At 48.1% G+C, this 13568-nt stretch overlaps 4 protein-coding genes across 4 annotated transcripts; 2 read left to right on the forward strand and 2 right to left on the reverse strand.

Moving 5' to 3' along the window:
- Positions 1 to 2959: 2959 nt before the first annotated feature.
- On the reverse strand, positions 2960 to 4436 carry LHYA1_G000855 (uncharacterized protein; the record flags this gene model as incomplete). Its single annotated transcript, XM_031145844.1, has 3 exons — positions 2960 to 4006; positions 4058 to 4165; positions 4212 to 4436. The coding sequence occupies 3 exons, from the start codon at positions 4434 to 4436 to the stop codon at positions 2960 to 2962; spliced, it is 1380 nt and encodes a 459-aa protein (XP_031008434.1).
- Positions 4437 to 7755: 3319 nt separating this feature from the next.
- On the forward strand, positions 7756 to 9262 carry cyp6 (Peptidyl-prolyl cis-trans isomerase-like; the record flags this gene model as incomplete). The annotated part of the gene is made up of 2 exons (XM_031145845.1): positions 7756 to 7835; positions 7909 to 9262. The coding sequence occupies 2 exons, from the start codon at positions 7756 to 7758 to the stop codon at positions 9260 to 9262; spliced, it is 1434 nt and encodes a 477-aa protein (XP_031008432.1).
- Positions 9263 to 9384: 122 nt separating this feature from the next.
- On the reverse strand, positions 9385 to 10211 carry LHYA1_G000857 (uncharacterized protein; the record flags this gene model as incomplete). Its single annotated transcript, XM_031145846.1, has 2 exons — positions 9385 to 9842; positions 9899 to 10211. The coding sequence occupies 2 exons, from the start codon at positions 10209 to 10211 to the stop codon at positions 9385 to 9387; spliced, it is 771 nt and encodes a 256-aa protein (XP_031008431.1).
- Positions 10212 to 10518: 307 nt separating this feature from the next.
- On the forward strand, positions 10519 to 12423 carry ctnnbl1 (Beta-catenin-like protein; the record flags this gene model as incomplete). Its single annotated transcript, XM_031145847.1, has 4 exons — positions 10519 to 10545; positions 10596 to 10647; positions 10694 to 12286; positions 12338 to 12423. The coding sequence occupies 4 exons, from the start codon at positions 10519 to 10521 to the stop codon at positions 12421 to 12423; spliced, it is 1758 nt and encodes a 585-aa protein (XP_031008433.1).
- Between the last annotated feature and the right edge of the window lie 1145 nt (positions 12424 to 13568).

The following is a 13568-nucleotide window of genomic DNA, read 5'->3' on the forward strand; positions in this document are numbered from 1 at the left end:
AACATCAATCCTCAGAATGGACTATCCGTTACGATGATTCCCTCGCCTTTCACCTCCCAGAGCTGTACGACCCTTTTCCATACACACGTTACGAACGTTACGACCCGTCTAAAGATACACTAAGTCTTTCGAAGTTTCCTCAGCTACCGATCGAAATCAGATGCATGATATGGAAACTCGCGACCCCTAACCCCCGACAAGTGCCTGGCGCAATAACATTCATTACAAATTTCGATCTTTCTAGCGCTCGTGCGATCCTTCCAGCCCCACGAGACCTTAATGCTCATACTACATTAACAGAAATGCTGATGTATTTTCATTCCAAGGCAAATGGAGGAATTTAGTAAGAAGTCAAAATGGGACAAGATACAGCTGATTTGCTTGTGCCTTATTGGAGCGGAGTGATGGCCCTCTTTCATACCAGCCATGAAGCAAGAGCTGCTGTATGGACTCGCTTCCACCTGGATTGTAAATCAATAATGCCTGGAGAAGATAAGATGTGGTGGGATAAAGAAGACGTTCTGTATTTCCCCGGCTTCGACGACTCCTCTCGGCAGATGGTCACTGAGAGATGGCTGTCTCTGCCCCCCCAGGTCGAGCGCGAAGATTTTCAGAACTATCAACTATCCAACATCTCGCATTACCTCTCGCTCAAAGCCTCGCGGTGAGTCTTGGTGTTTGAAATCATGTCCTCATGCGCATTTTCCGTCCTCCCCCAGAGCCCAAGGATGGCGATCTTACGGATTCATGGCTAGCAGTCTTTCCGCACCTGAAAAGTATGACTTTGCTATGCGATCCTGGAAAAGTCGAGGACCGAGGTTATGGTAGTTTGGTTCTTCATGAGCCAGAAGATGTTCCACTACCAACCATCTACTGTTGCAGACCATCTTATGTGGTAGAAAAGATCACCGAAAGAATTGAGTCTGGCTTGAACCTGAGAAAATCACGTGGCCTCAGCTCTCCCGAACAGGAAGCTCCATCTATAGAGTGCGCTGTCTTGTGTTGGTCGAAACGAGGCACACAAAGCGCGAGATGAAGTTGCGGCACTGTAGCCGTATCAAACACCGGAACCTCGAGAGGCAAGTAATAGTCTACAGAGCATCTCAGATAATGCCTACAGATAGGTTCTGGATAACAGAGGGGCTTGTTTGATGTTTCGGACTGCTACGTACGTAAGGTTCTTCCTCCTCGATCTACCGGTCCGCATACATGGTGGAAACAGATATGTTCCGGTCCATTCATGACTCTCTACTTTATCCATATATATGAATGCAGTTCCCAGTGACGTAGTCCGTTCATGGAGTTTTAATTTATATTCACATACAAACTAAATTATTCATAAATCCTGGACCGATTCATAATTGCACTAGTTTATCTTAAAAGGGAGTAGGGAACGGTCCTGAGTGCATGTAGGGATTATGATCTTTTTAGGAATTAGTATAAGACGGTTTTGGCTCATGTGGTGAATTGTGGAAGGTTTATAGGCTAGTGATCTCGCCTGCATAGATGAAAATATAGGTAGGTCTGTAACGAGACGTTTATGGAATATGGAATAAAATGGAACGCTAGGTTATTAACGCGCCCGTGGGTTGGATTGAGTCTATGTCTGTGAGAGATAGTATGCGCGTAGTACCTACGGAACTGATATCTTAAACCTCACCTCTAGATTATCTCGATAATAAGCTTATTAATTAGACAGGAAGGATTCGGGAATAAGTAAGTGCACCACGCATGCATGCAATAGTGAAGAATCAATCAATCAATATACAAGGCAATCAATTCCAGCAAGACGCTCTCGAAAAATAAATCTGTATCTTAGGTATGCACTAGTATCATTTATGCACCGTCGTCGCTTTCCTAAAATAACATACCTTATGCAATCCAAGGAATCCGTTCCGTCAACGAGAAGAACCCCCTCGATTAATTAAGCGAGCCCCTTTCTTTCACTCTGCAATGGATTCTCTACGGCGGAAGCGCATAATACATAATACAAAACCGCGAATGCTACCTAGATACCTACTTAGGTAGAGGGAGAAAAATAAAAACTTAAAAAGCAGGCGGTTCCCGGACTTGGAACTACCTACCTACTAATATACAGAAGCAAAAAAAAGAAAAACAAAAAAAAACAAAAAAGGAATGTTAGACTAGGACACCCCCGAGCAAGCTCGGCGATCAATTCTTAAAGACACCTAGACCAGTACACCATTACACGGTATACCTAGGTACACATGGATGTATTTCGACATGCGTTTATTCAATTATATACACCCTACCCTCCTTGCCGAATGTGAATGCGGCCGCGTTTTTCTTTTTTTGGTCGTCCGTGAGCTTTCATGCGAAGTGCAACGAAAGGTTCGGGTTTCCTGTTTAGGGTGGATATTGGTTGTAATCCACCCATCAAGGACTTTTTTATTGTACTATGTGTAGGTAGTTAAGGCATGGAATGGAGGATGTTCAAGTGGGAAATGGAAGGTGTCAGTCAATGCGAGAACTATCAACTTAGTATTCCCTTGTAGGAATATAATACTCAGATTACTCAATCAATATGGATGGAAGATCTCGGGGTTCCTTTTGATGCCGTCGAAAAGGAAAAGACAGACAGACTGCTTTGGACCAAGGTGGAAATACAGCAGGGAAACCTTGAACAAAGCCTCCCTCCCCTGAATAGACACAACTCCCTCCCTCCACCGGGCACTATCCCCGACTATTATTCTCTTCCGAGGCCAGACCCACGCCATCCAATGAGAAAAGTCCATAGACACAGTAACTCCTTGCGCATAATTGTACAGCAACGCTGTTGCCAGCTTGGTTTCCCAGCATTTTAGTTTCTTTTCCTAGCCCTCCTTTCGCCTGAGAAGCAAATCAATCGAATTGAGCCAAGGTAAACACCATGCCGCCTGGGGACTAATCAATCTCACGAGTACAAATGAAATATCTAAACGTAAAGAGTGTTGGGAAATCAAGTAGCCGAGATTCCAATCGAGAGACGTCGATGAGGAGCGTGGTGGATGTTCATGGGTGGAGGAGGGTAGCTGGACTGATTATTGTAGGGGACGTATGCATGGCCGTTCACCAAGTTGCCGTTCGACATTGACGACATTAAACCTTCCGGCCCTCCTTGGCTGCTCTGCGGACCTCTTTTAGTCTCGCTGCTGGTTCCATACAAAGACTCTACCGATTCGTTGGCATGGAAGAGGCCCTCGTTGTTCGGAGCATATATTTCGGCATTTTGCGGAGATAGAGTCTGCGAACTGTATGCTCTCTGGGATGACGCCAGCGATTCAGGACTACTACTGGAGTACGGAAGGTAGGATGATGAGAGGGATGCGTTTTCGCTGTTGATAGATTTCCTGGATTGGGTGTTCGGGCTTAAAAGTCCATCGTAGGACTGATATCCTCCCTGAGAAGTTGGAAGACCGCTAGAGCTTGAGTGAAGGTAGGATCCCACCTGCTGTCGGTTAGCAGCTGGGAAGGGAAGAACACGGTTGTTTGCACTTTCAGGCGTAGGGAGAGATCCATTCAAGGTTTGGCCGCTCAGCGAAGAATTTTTGGTCTCAGGGCTGATGGTTGGTCGAAGTGGGTAGGTGTGATACGGGAGCTGACCATGACTGAAAGATGATTCCTGCTCGAGATACACAGGAGCGTTCTTGGAGGATTGTGGTGTCGGGGTCCATGATCGGCTCACACTGGCAACTGGAAAGTTGGAAGACAGAAGCTGGTCGGAGCTTATAGCTGCTGGGTAGGATTGTTGCATGGCAAAGTCGCCCTCGTCTTGGTACTCAAATGGCGGCATCGTATAGTATTTGGCGTTTGCTGGATACTGATATCCTGATAATGAGGCATTGGTGCGTTGATAGTAAGCATCAACAACGGGCGACGTCTGTTGAACATAGGCATGGTGGCCGTACGGGACCATGCGACACTGAAGTCGGGCCGCTGCAGATGGAGGCTCGAAGTGATTGAAGTCATTCGGCTCGTTCTTCATGGTTGCTTCAGTAGATGAGACCTACACAAAGTAAGCAATAGGCATAGCGATTGCGCACAGTTCAATATCTACCCTCAAGAATTGGCAATGCTCATTCCCAGCACTTTTGCAGTTGGTACAGGGGAGACCACCTCCTAAATCCCCACTGCAACGGATCTTGCGTTTCCGGCATCGTCCACACTGGATAGCATCAGCTCCGAAATCTCGACGCGATGGAGCGACTTACAGCAACTGGAATCCTACTCCGTGGTCGAGAGTTATGATTCTCTTGATCCGCAGCGCTGTTGCTACTCCGAGTTTCATGGTTCGACAAGTGATGTTCCCGGGCCGTGTTATAGGGACTAGGTGCGGGAGGCAAGTCGCGGTCGTGGCTCAGAGGGTAACCATGCCCACGGCTGCTATCTCGACGGAAGGTTTGCCCGTCATGATCAAAGTACGCTCGAGTCACCATCTGGTTGGATGGGAACAGGATCAGAGTGATGCGCCGCGGTGAAGAGTGCGGTGTATTCTTACTTTGAGGATCTTCTCGTATGTGTTGAAGGATAAGTAGAATACGAGTAATGCATGGGAAGAGGTGAGGGACAGAAGTTACTTCAACCAAGTAGCTTGATGATGGCAAACGAGCGTCTCAGGCGCGGTATTCCCAGAGAAAGATCAAGCTGAGAGTGAGTGAGGCATGGACCGATCCTGAGGGCGGTCAGGCGAGGCAAACACTACCTTATTATATCGCGTGTGACCGTCTCCATGATGTTTGCGTACCAAAAGGCATGTTTACCTGCGGAACAAGGCTGCATATGGTCCAAGTTTTTGCGATACATCACCCTAATCTCCTCTCCTCTCCTACAAAACAGAAATGCCTCAGTGCCCTCTCAAACTCTACGACGCAGCTGTTCGATGATGCACGGTGAAGCCATAACCACAGTCTTGTATCCAACGGCCAGCTGCAGGACGCCTCGCATGGCTTGTACGCATCCGACGTTGATCTTTGCATTCTTCAGCACATTTCGACAAACAGAGCGAGTGCCTAGAGGATGGAAAGTCGGGGCGAGGGCTTCAAGTATTTCAATTGCCTGGTTATCCTGAGACTGGCTGAGAACTTCCCCTGCGTATGGATTTCCGAGTTTTAGTTCGCCTGAGACTGTCTGATCTATGAAACACCAGTGTCGTAAACAAAGAATGCTGGCTTTGAGCTGCAAGATGGGCCATGTAGCTATAGGCGCTTCGACTAGATCTCCAAGGCCGCATTAGGACAGAAGACATCTGCCAGAAACCGCATCTTCCCCAACTTTGAATTGACAGCCACCCCCACCCCCCCCAAATGGCGGGAAATTTCACTCGGGAGGCCTTGGCTACTTTCAGAGAAAGATACAGTATCCTAAGTGTTATGACAGGTAACTGTCGCGCCAGGAGGCATAATTCAGCAAACAAATCGAAGAGCCGCCTTGCTCAACAACGGCCGTACCACAGAACAACAAACATACGTAGTCCTGTATGACTGGCGACTGTGAACGAAGAGCTATAGCCTGGTCCATGGGACAAAACAGGCGCCTCAAGAATTGCTTCGTCACTGATGCAGCGATTCTAGATTCATGCAGTACAGCACATCATACACAAGACGCCAGATCCTTGACCAAGCTTGACCATTTGTATTTAATTCAAACGCTCCTCACATCACGACTGAAATTCTTTACCGCTTCATAGAACATGTCAGAAGCAGAATCCCCCAGCCAGTTACAGAGGTATACTTGCTACCAGTAGGTAGACGATGGGCAATCACGATTGAGCAAACCTCCCTATACTGTAGCTGCATCCAACTCAACCAATCTCCCAGTTTATACGATGTTTGCTATCTTTGTGACGACCGTTGATGGAGCTAAACCAGCCATTATGCAACACAATTTGATCGATTCGAATTTTACCTCATGCAAAATGCTGTAGAACACATAAGACTTCTGCAGCGTGGCTAGATCATCTGCAGAGGACGAGAATTGCTTGGACGAGGACATGACGATAAGCGGCCCTATTAGGAAAGCGAAGATTCTAAGGAAAAGCATGCGTTTGACGTTGCAAAATTTATAAGTGATCATCAGTATCACCAGAATGGGTTGCAATTGAACGCTGTTTGCGGGGAATTGGTTGTGACGAGGCAAATTCAACGGGGATTCTGCAAGGAACCTATAATTTCTCTAACTTGAACACCATGGAGTGAGACAGATCCAAGAAGCTTCAACCAAGACTCTGGATGAGCAAGACATTTCCGCGGGAGCTCTGAAGGCTTGTACGACAGCTGGCTGCTGACGAAGTACCACTACACTTGCATGCATTTCAAAGACTACAATCCTGCAGAGTTTAACGATGGCTTCTCGTCGGCGTGCCGAGAATACGGATTTGATAACGGGGCCTCGAAAACAGGACGATAACCTGTACCAGTCATGTTCCGCATAGATGGTGGAGGGACCTTGACAATTTCCTGTGACGAAGCTGTGAAAATGAGACAGAGATACGACATTCAGATAGCCATCCCATGGAGAGGCTCTCATGGTCTTGCGTACTACACTTCAACGATGGGGATTCCATCTGGGCAAAACAGAATCACGGGCGATTTTCGGCCAGACCCCAAAGTTTCGTACTCCCTTGTATGATGCTATTTGATAATATCAATACATACCTACCGAGGTATCAAAGATATTCTGCATATTGAGTATTATGCATAATAGTATGGCTCGACGGGACGTTCATTCCCGACCCGTAACAGTATAACTTGACGAGCCTTCAAAATATGTTGAAAAGTTTGTGATACTTCCGCCGTGCACGTGGGGATGGCATGCAGGACTTACGGAGTATTCTCAAGATGCGTCGGATAGGTGCATCGATGACAAAGGACGGCCTCCCTGTCGAAAATCTTCAGCGACTTTTAGGTTATGCAGGTTCCCGAACGGCCAAGAGTAGATCAACATATCATTATCCAACCATTGACTGATGGGATCCATAAACCTGGTACTCGTCGAAATGTGGGATGAAATGAACGTCGTACACAGGAGTGATGCAGAAGAATCGAAGGTCTTTCAGGACACAACTAGAACGCCAACAGAGGTCGCACACGAAAAAAACTTCAAGGACTGGTCTGGTCAGCGGGAATAGGTCGGACAGTTGATGCAGCAGATCGAAGTAAAGGGGCGAGAAGTAGATTGTGGGGAAAGACCGGACAAGGCGTCCAACATTCAGGAACCGGGGAAAGGGACCCGGCGGGATCTGGTTCATCCCTTCCAATAGCATCACGGGTCTAGTCAGATGATACACAACAGCTGGTAAGATCTCGGGAGATCCGCTCAAGGATATCTAGGTAAGGCAAGAGTGAGGGGGAAGGGGAAGGGGAAGGGGATGTGGAGGTAGAGGTGCCTGACACGTGATACGGGCATAAGGTGAAGGAGGGAACCAGGGTGACACTGGTAAGCAGCAAACAAAGTCTGCATGTATGTTGGGAAGCGGTTGAGAGGATTTGATGCAGATCAATAGATTTTAATGTGAAATGACAAACAGTCGAGGGAGTGAAAGTTGAAGGAAAGAGGCCAGAGCTTCAATGTGACTAGTTCTAGCGCCTAAAATCCTAACATCTAAACGCGTTAAGCGCCGATCAAGTATTGCCGCAATGAATGTCAACACAGGCCTGCTTGTTTAGAGGCCTTCGGTTTAGTGCCGACGTGGTATTTCATGCTCCTACAATACACTCCTGAAGCTTTCTTTCCTTGGGGTAAGACGAAACCGAAACCATGAGTGTCCTCCTCGAAACCTCAGCCGGCGACATAGTCATCGATCTCTTGGTCGACTATTCGCCCAAACTCTGCGAGAAGTGAGTGCCCCTCCAAACCCCTCTGCCCGTTAAATAACTGAACACATAGATACTAAGACTCGCGATTATCTAGCTTCCTAAAGCTCTGCAAAGTCAAATACTACAACTTTTCCCCCGTATACAACGTTCAGAAGAATTTCTCTTTCCAAACCGGCGATCCCATCGGCCCAGAAGCGAAAGAAAGCGATGGCGGAAGCTCGATATGGGGGCTTCTTGACGGGCCTGCGAAGCGGACATTTACGGCGGAACTAAACCCAAAGCTGAAGCATGTGGAGAGGGGGACTGTCAGTATGGCTACGGTTCAATCGACCAAGGATCCAGATGAGCGCGTTGCGGGCAGTCAATTCATAATCACACTTGGTGACAATTTGGATTATCTAGACGGCAAAGCAGCAATCTTTGGCAAGGTTGTGGAGGGCTTTGATGCGCTTGAGAAGGTTAACGATGCCTTCTGCGACGATAAAGGCCGACCTCTGGTGGACATTCGAATCAAGCATACAGTTGTCTTAGATGATCCCTATGACGATCCTCCCGGGCTCGTGGAGCCACCTGAAAGCCCTTTACCCACCAAGGCACAGCTTGCTACAGTACGCATCGGAGACGATGACAATCTGGAAGAAGAGGGAGATGCAGAGGCCGTCGAGAAGCAGCGGCGAGAAAGAGAAGCTAGGGCACAGGCCTTGACCTTGGAAATGGTTGGTGATCTTCCTTTTGCGGAAGTAAAGCCACCGGAGAACGTCCTCTTTGTTTGCAAACTCAACCCTGTCACGACAGATGAGGATCTCGAACTCATTTTCAGTCGTTTCGGCAAAATCCTCTCCTGCGAAGTCATCCGAGACAAGCGCACAGGCGACAGCTTGCAGTATTCCTTCATCGAATATGAAGACCAGACATCTTGTGAGCAAGCATATTTCAAAATGCAAGGTGTCCTGATAGATGACCATCGAATCCATGTTGATTTCTCACAATCCGTCTCCAAATTGTCAGATACATGGCGAACAGCGACGAACTCCAAGCGTAGACACCGGGGAGGGGGATTTGGTGGTGTTAGTGGACTGGAGAAGAAAAGACAATATAAGTTGGAAGAGTATAGTAGTGGACCCAGGAGGGATAGGTATGGAATGGTGTATGACGAAGATGAGTTACGGAGGCGGCATGAGAGAGAGGAAAAGTATGATTCATCAAAGCGTGAGAGGAGTCGGAGTAGAAGCCCTCAAAGGGAGAGAGGGGACTTTGACTCGAGGGATGATCGCCGAGAAAGAGATGACTGGAGAGATAGGGGTGGTGGACAAGAAAGAGGAAGAAGTGACAGAGACCGGTTTGATGATCGGAGAGATGATCGAAGGGGCAGAGGGGGCGGACGAGACAGAGGAAGAGGAGATAGGGACCGATTTGGTGATCGTGATCGAGATAGAAGACACGGATAGCTAATCGCAGAAATCGACAATGCAATCCCTATTCATGTGCCATCTGACCCCTAGCCTTACCAAAACGCCCCTTTTCCACCTAGCCGAACTCCAGCAACCTTAAAAAGCGCTGAGATAGTCGCTCAGCTTTTAAGACCAAATGCATCACCTAGTATTTCACCAAGTTGAACAATTGTTCCCTCATAAACTCTCGCAACGTCCATGTCATGCTCATCCTCGACGCCATCACCATGATCATTCTCATCGACACTCATGGCATCGGTCTCCATGTCACTCTGCTCGGGAGTATCTTTTTCAATCTCCGGATCCCGACTCATAACCTCCACGATCAGAACCCTTGTCGATTCCACCAAGCTCTTACACCTGACCATATCAGTCCTACTCATCCCCGCCCTCTTCCCAGCCTCAAAACCCGGTAAAGATTCTCCAGTCTCACTATCTTCACCCTTGATCAAACTCGCAAAAGCATGATCTAGTTTCCTCAGCAACTTGAAAGTAGCTGTTGGTGAAGGCGGGAATGCTGGGAGATACGAAGTCACGCTTCCGGCCACATTGAGTAAATATGGGATCTGTAAACTAGCTAAAAAGATACGTTAGTATATGCCTGAGACAAGAAGATTGGGTTGTTCTACATACGAGTACCAGAGATCCACAATACATCAACCACATCCCCTAGATCCTTGGCAACCTCACTCATACTCTCATACCCATGAACTTCCTCGGCCTCTTCTAGCAGCTGGAATTTCTTCGTATATCTTCTCGAAACATGCAGTAATCTGCTCTCGATGTATCGTCTTGCTGCATCTTCTTTGGCTGAGCCAGCTCGTAAAGGGTGAGCGCGGGGGTGGGGTAGGTTGGAGGTTGTGGAGCTGATGGATGTATTGCTAGGTGCTGGCGATGGTAGAGATGGTGGGAAGAAGCCTCCGGATTCAATGGTGGTATTGTCCATCTAAAAATGTAATCTTATCTGATATCTTGTTTCTTCATAATTGGATCAGAAAGGAGAAGTGATGAGGATAGCGAAGTCTACTGGCTGAGGCGAATCACGTGCAGATAGTAAACAATCGAGGTCCACGAGCTCCAATCGCAGAAAAGTTTCAAGCTTTAAACAAGCAACCATTCTTGTCAACCCAATTCTGTTTTCTCTTGAAATCTTGGTCAAACTGATACGAAAAGCTCTCACGCATATCACATTCGTTTATCTTTCACATTGAAAGCGCCCTGGACGCATAGCCTGATCATCAGGCAGCTCAGCCATGTCCAGCATCGACGACCTCTTCAAGGTAGCTCCAACTCCACCTCTAGCATTCCCCAGCTCTAACATTGATTGCAGAAACCCGCAATACCCAACAACAAACGTAAATTAGAACCAACACGAGACCCCAGTCAGTCCTCCTACCCTTACCCCCAAAGCTCTCCTGACTCTCCTAGACGAAATCTACAAATCCGCGAAGCTCTCGTCAAACGGCCACGCCAAATTTAATGGCCGTACCGCCGAAGTCGAAGATGACGACGACATGGAAGCCGGGCCCTCTGTGCCCCCAGAAGACGAAGACTATGGCCCAGACATCCCCGACGACGACGAAGGGCGGTTTTTCGGAGGCGGCGTAACGCGCGAGGAAAACGAGATACTGGACTACATGGATGGTCAAGAATCCGCAGAAATCGCACCCGAGAAGATAGACTCTGCCTGGCTACGAAAACTGGCCCTGAATTTCGAGAGAAAAATTACAAAGAATGCGGAGCTGCGAGCTAAATTCGAGAATGAGCCGCAGAAGTTTATGGGCAGTGAGGCGGATCTAGATGCGGATATCAAGGCGCTGAGTATTTTGAGCGAGCACCCTGAGCTTTATGGGGAGTTTGCGAAGCTAGGGTGTGTAGGGAGCCTGGTTGGGTTGCTGGCGCATGAGAATACAGATATTGCCATTGATGCCGTGGAAATCATCAGTGAGCTTACGGATGAGGATGTCGAGGCCGAGCAGGAGCAGTGGAATACACTTGTGGATGCTATGGTCGATTCTGATTTACTTGGCCTACTGGTCTCGAATTTCGGGAGATTTAATGAGGGGAATGAGTCGGATAGAAGTGGGGTTTATCATGCGTTGGGTGTACTGGAGAATATGGCTTCGAGGACTTCACTAGCGGAGAATATTGGACAGGATACAAAAGTTCTAAATTGGTTACTGAAGAGGATACAAAAGAAGGAATCACGGGTCTCTCAGAACAAACAATACGCCGCAGAAGTTCTAGCTATTCTTCTACAATCATCGCCTATCAACCGGCGGGTACTTTGCGAGCTGGATGGTGTAGATCTCTTACTACAGATACTCGCTGCATACCGGAAACGAGATCCAGTCAAAGGAACGGAGGAAGAGGAATTCGTCGAAAACGTCTTCGACTCCTTGACCTGTGTGGTGGACGAGCCGGAAGGAAAGACAAAATTCGTCGAAGCGGAAGGGATTGAACTATGTCTGATCATGATCCGTGAAGGGAAAATGAGCAAATCCCGTGCTCTCCGATTAGTGGATCATGCATTAGGAGGGCAAAACGGAGCCGAAGTATGTGAGAAGTTAGTCGAGGCAGCAGGACTCAAGGTCGTATTCAGCATGTTCATGAAGAAACAAGATGGCCAAACAACCGAACATCTACTCGGCATATTCTCCTCATTACTCCGACTTTTACCTGCGAATTCCAGCGGCAGGATACGCACGCTCGCCAAGTTCGTAGAAAAAGACTACGAGAAGCTGGGGAAATTGGTCAAGCTTAGGAGGGATTACGCTGCGAGGGTAGCTGTTGTGGATGAGCAGATCAGAAACGAACAAGCGAATCTCGATGCGGAAGAAAGAGAAGATGCGGCGGACGAATGGCTATCAAGGCGATTGGACGCCGGGCTCTTTTGTCTACAGACCATTGATGTTGTTTTGGCCTGGATGGTGGCTGAGGATGATGGAGCGTCCAAAAGGATACAGGCGCTACTTGGGGATAGGGATGAGACGTTGGCGGTGGTGAAGGCTACTATTCAAGGTATGATTACTTTCTTGGTGCAAGACGAGAGGGGTGCTAATATTTCTACAGAGCAGCTAGATACCATGCAAGGGGATTCAGAGGAGGAAATATTGACGAAGGATATGCTGAGCACCTTGGTGCAGTTTTTGACATAGTCAATGAAGACATTTTCAACTCTTGCGTGGAATAAAACATGATTCTACGCCAATTCAAAGTATCAGGTCCAGTTCTGATACACTACACCCGAGAAGTCTCCTTGTCCAAGTCCTTCAACTAGGGAAAAACTTGCGATATGCTGCCTGAGAATACTCTCATACAAACTTTCCTCTTCAACCAGTCAAGTCCATTAATTCTCAACGTTGCATCAAAAGTCCTATCGCCGAAACCACCACCAAGCAGCCGCAGAATCCAGAGCAAGCACCCCCAAAGCCACGTAGTACACAGCATACGTTTCAGCTCTGCTACACTACAAGCCAGCCACGCCACCAAGCAGTACGTGTTACCCATCAACATTTACCTACCGTATCCCCACCCCCATCAAACGTCACATCACATCACATCAGTATCTCTTCTCCTCGCGTTACGTTAGCAGCAAATAATAAACCCAACCCAAGTGCCACCTACCTACCGTACTCGCACATACCCCAACGCCAGCCAGCCAGCTTTGTCTCAACTGCAGTACGTACGTACTGCATTCACAAGCGCAGACTCGTTCTACAAAGCCGGTTGGTTCTGGAATGGCATTCGTCTAGGTACGAGCGCTGCACTTGCACTTGCACCAAACGCTTGGCCCTAACATAACACATAGCACATAGCACGGCATAACAGCTGGTAGCGTAACGTAGGACCAGCTAGCTAGATACATACATACTGTGCGAGCACTGGCAGTCAGAGGCAGTCACCTGCTCGATCGATCCGATCCGGTCCGCGTATCACCACACGAGCAAGTGGCCGTCCACGTCTGTACACTGCAGACACGGGACTTTATGTGTATGGGCTTCTGGAACGTGTGGAGGAAAAGAAGGAAGGACGGAGGGGGAGGGCGAGGGCGAGGGTAGGACGGAATTCTAATTCTCCAGAGGGGGTTTTAATGCGAGGAAATACATATAGTGAGGCTGGTATGGTATAATTAAGTGATTGGGGGCCTTACCGTATGAAGAGTGTGTGCCGTGACACTCGAGGCTGTATGTATGTATGTGATGAATGAACCCTTGGTACTATACAGCTTGTCTGTGTCACATCACACTGCACAGTTCAGTCGCACAGCGCGCGGGGAGGTGAAGTAGAGCCGGGGGAATGT

The sequence above is a fragment of the Lachnellula hyalina genome (genome assembly GCF_007821495.1).
Source record: "Lachnellula hyalina strain CBS 185.66 chromosome Unknown contig00015, whole genome shotgun sequence".
NCBI classification, from domain to species: domain Eukaryota; kingdom Fungi; phylum Ascomycota; class Leotiomycetes; order Helotiales; family Lachnaceae; genus Lachnellula; species Lachnellula hyalina.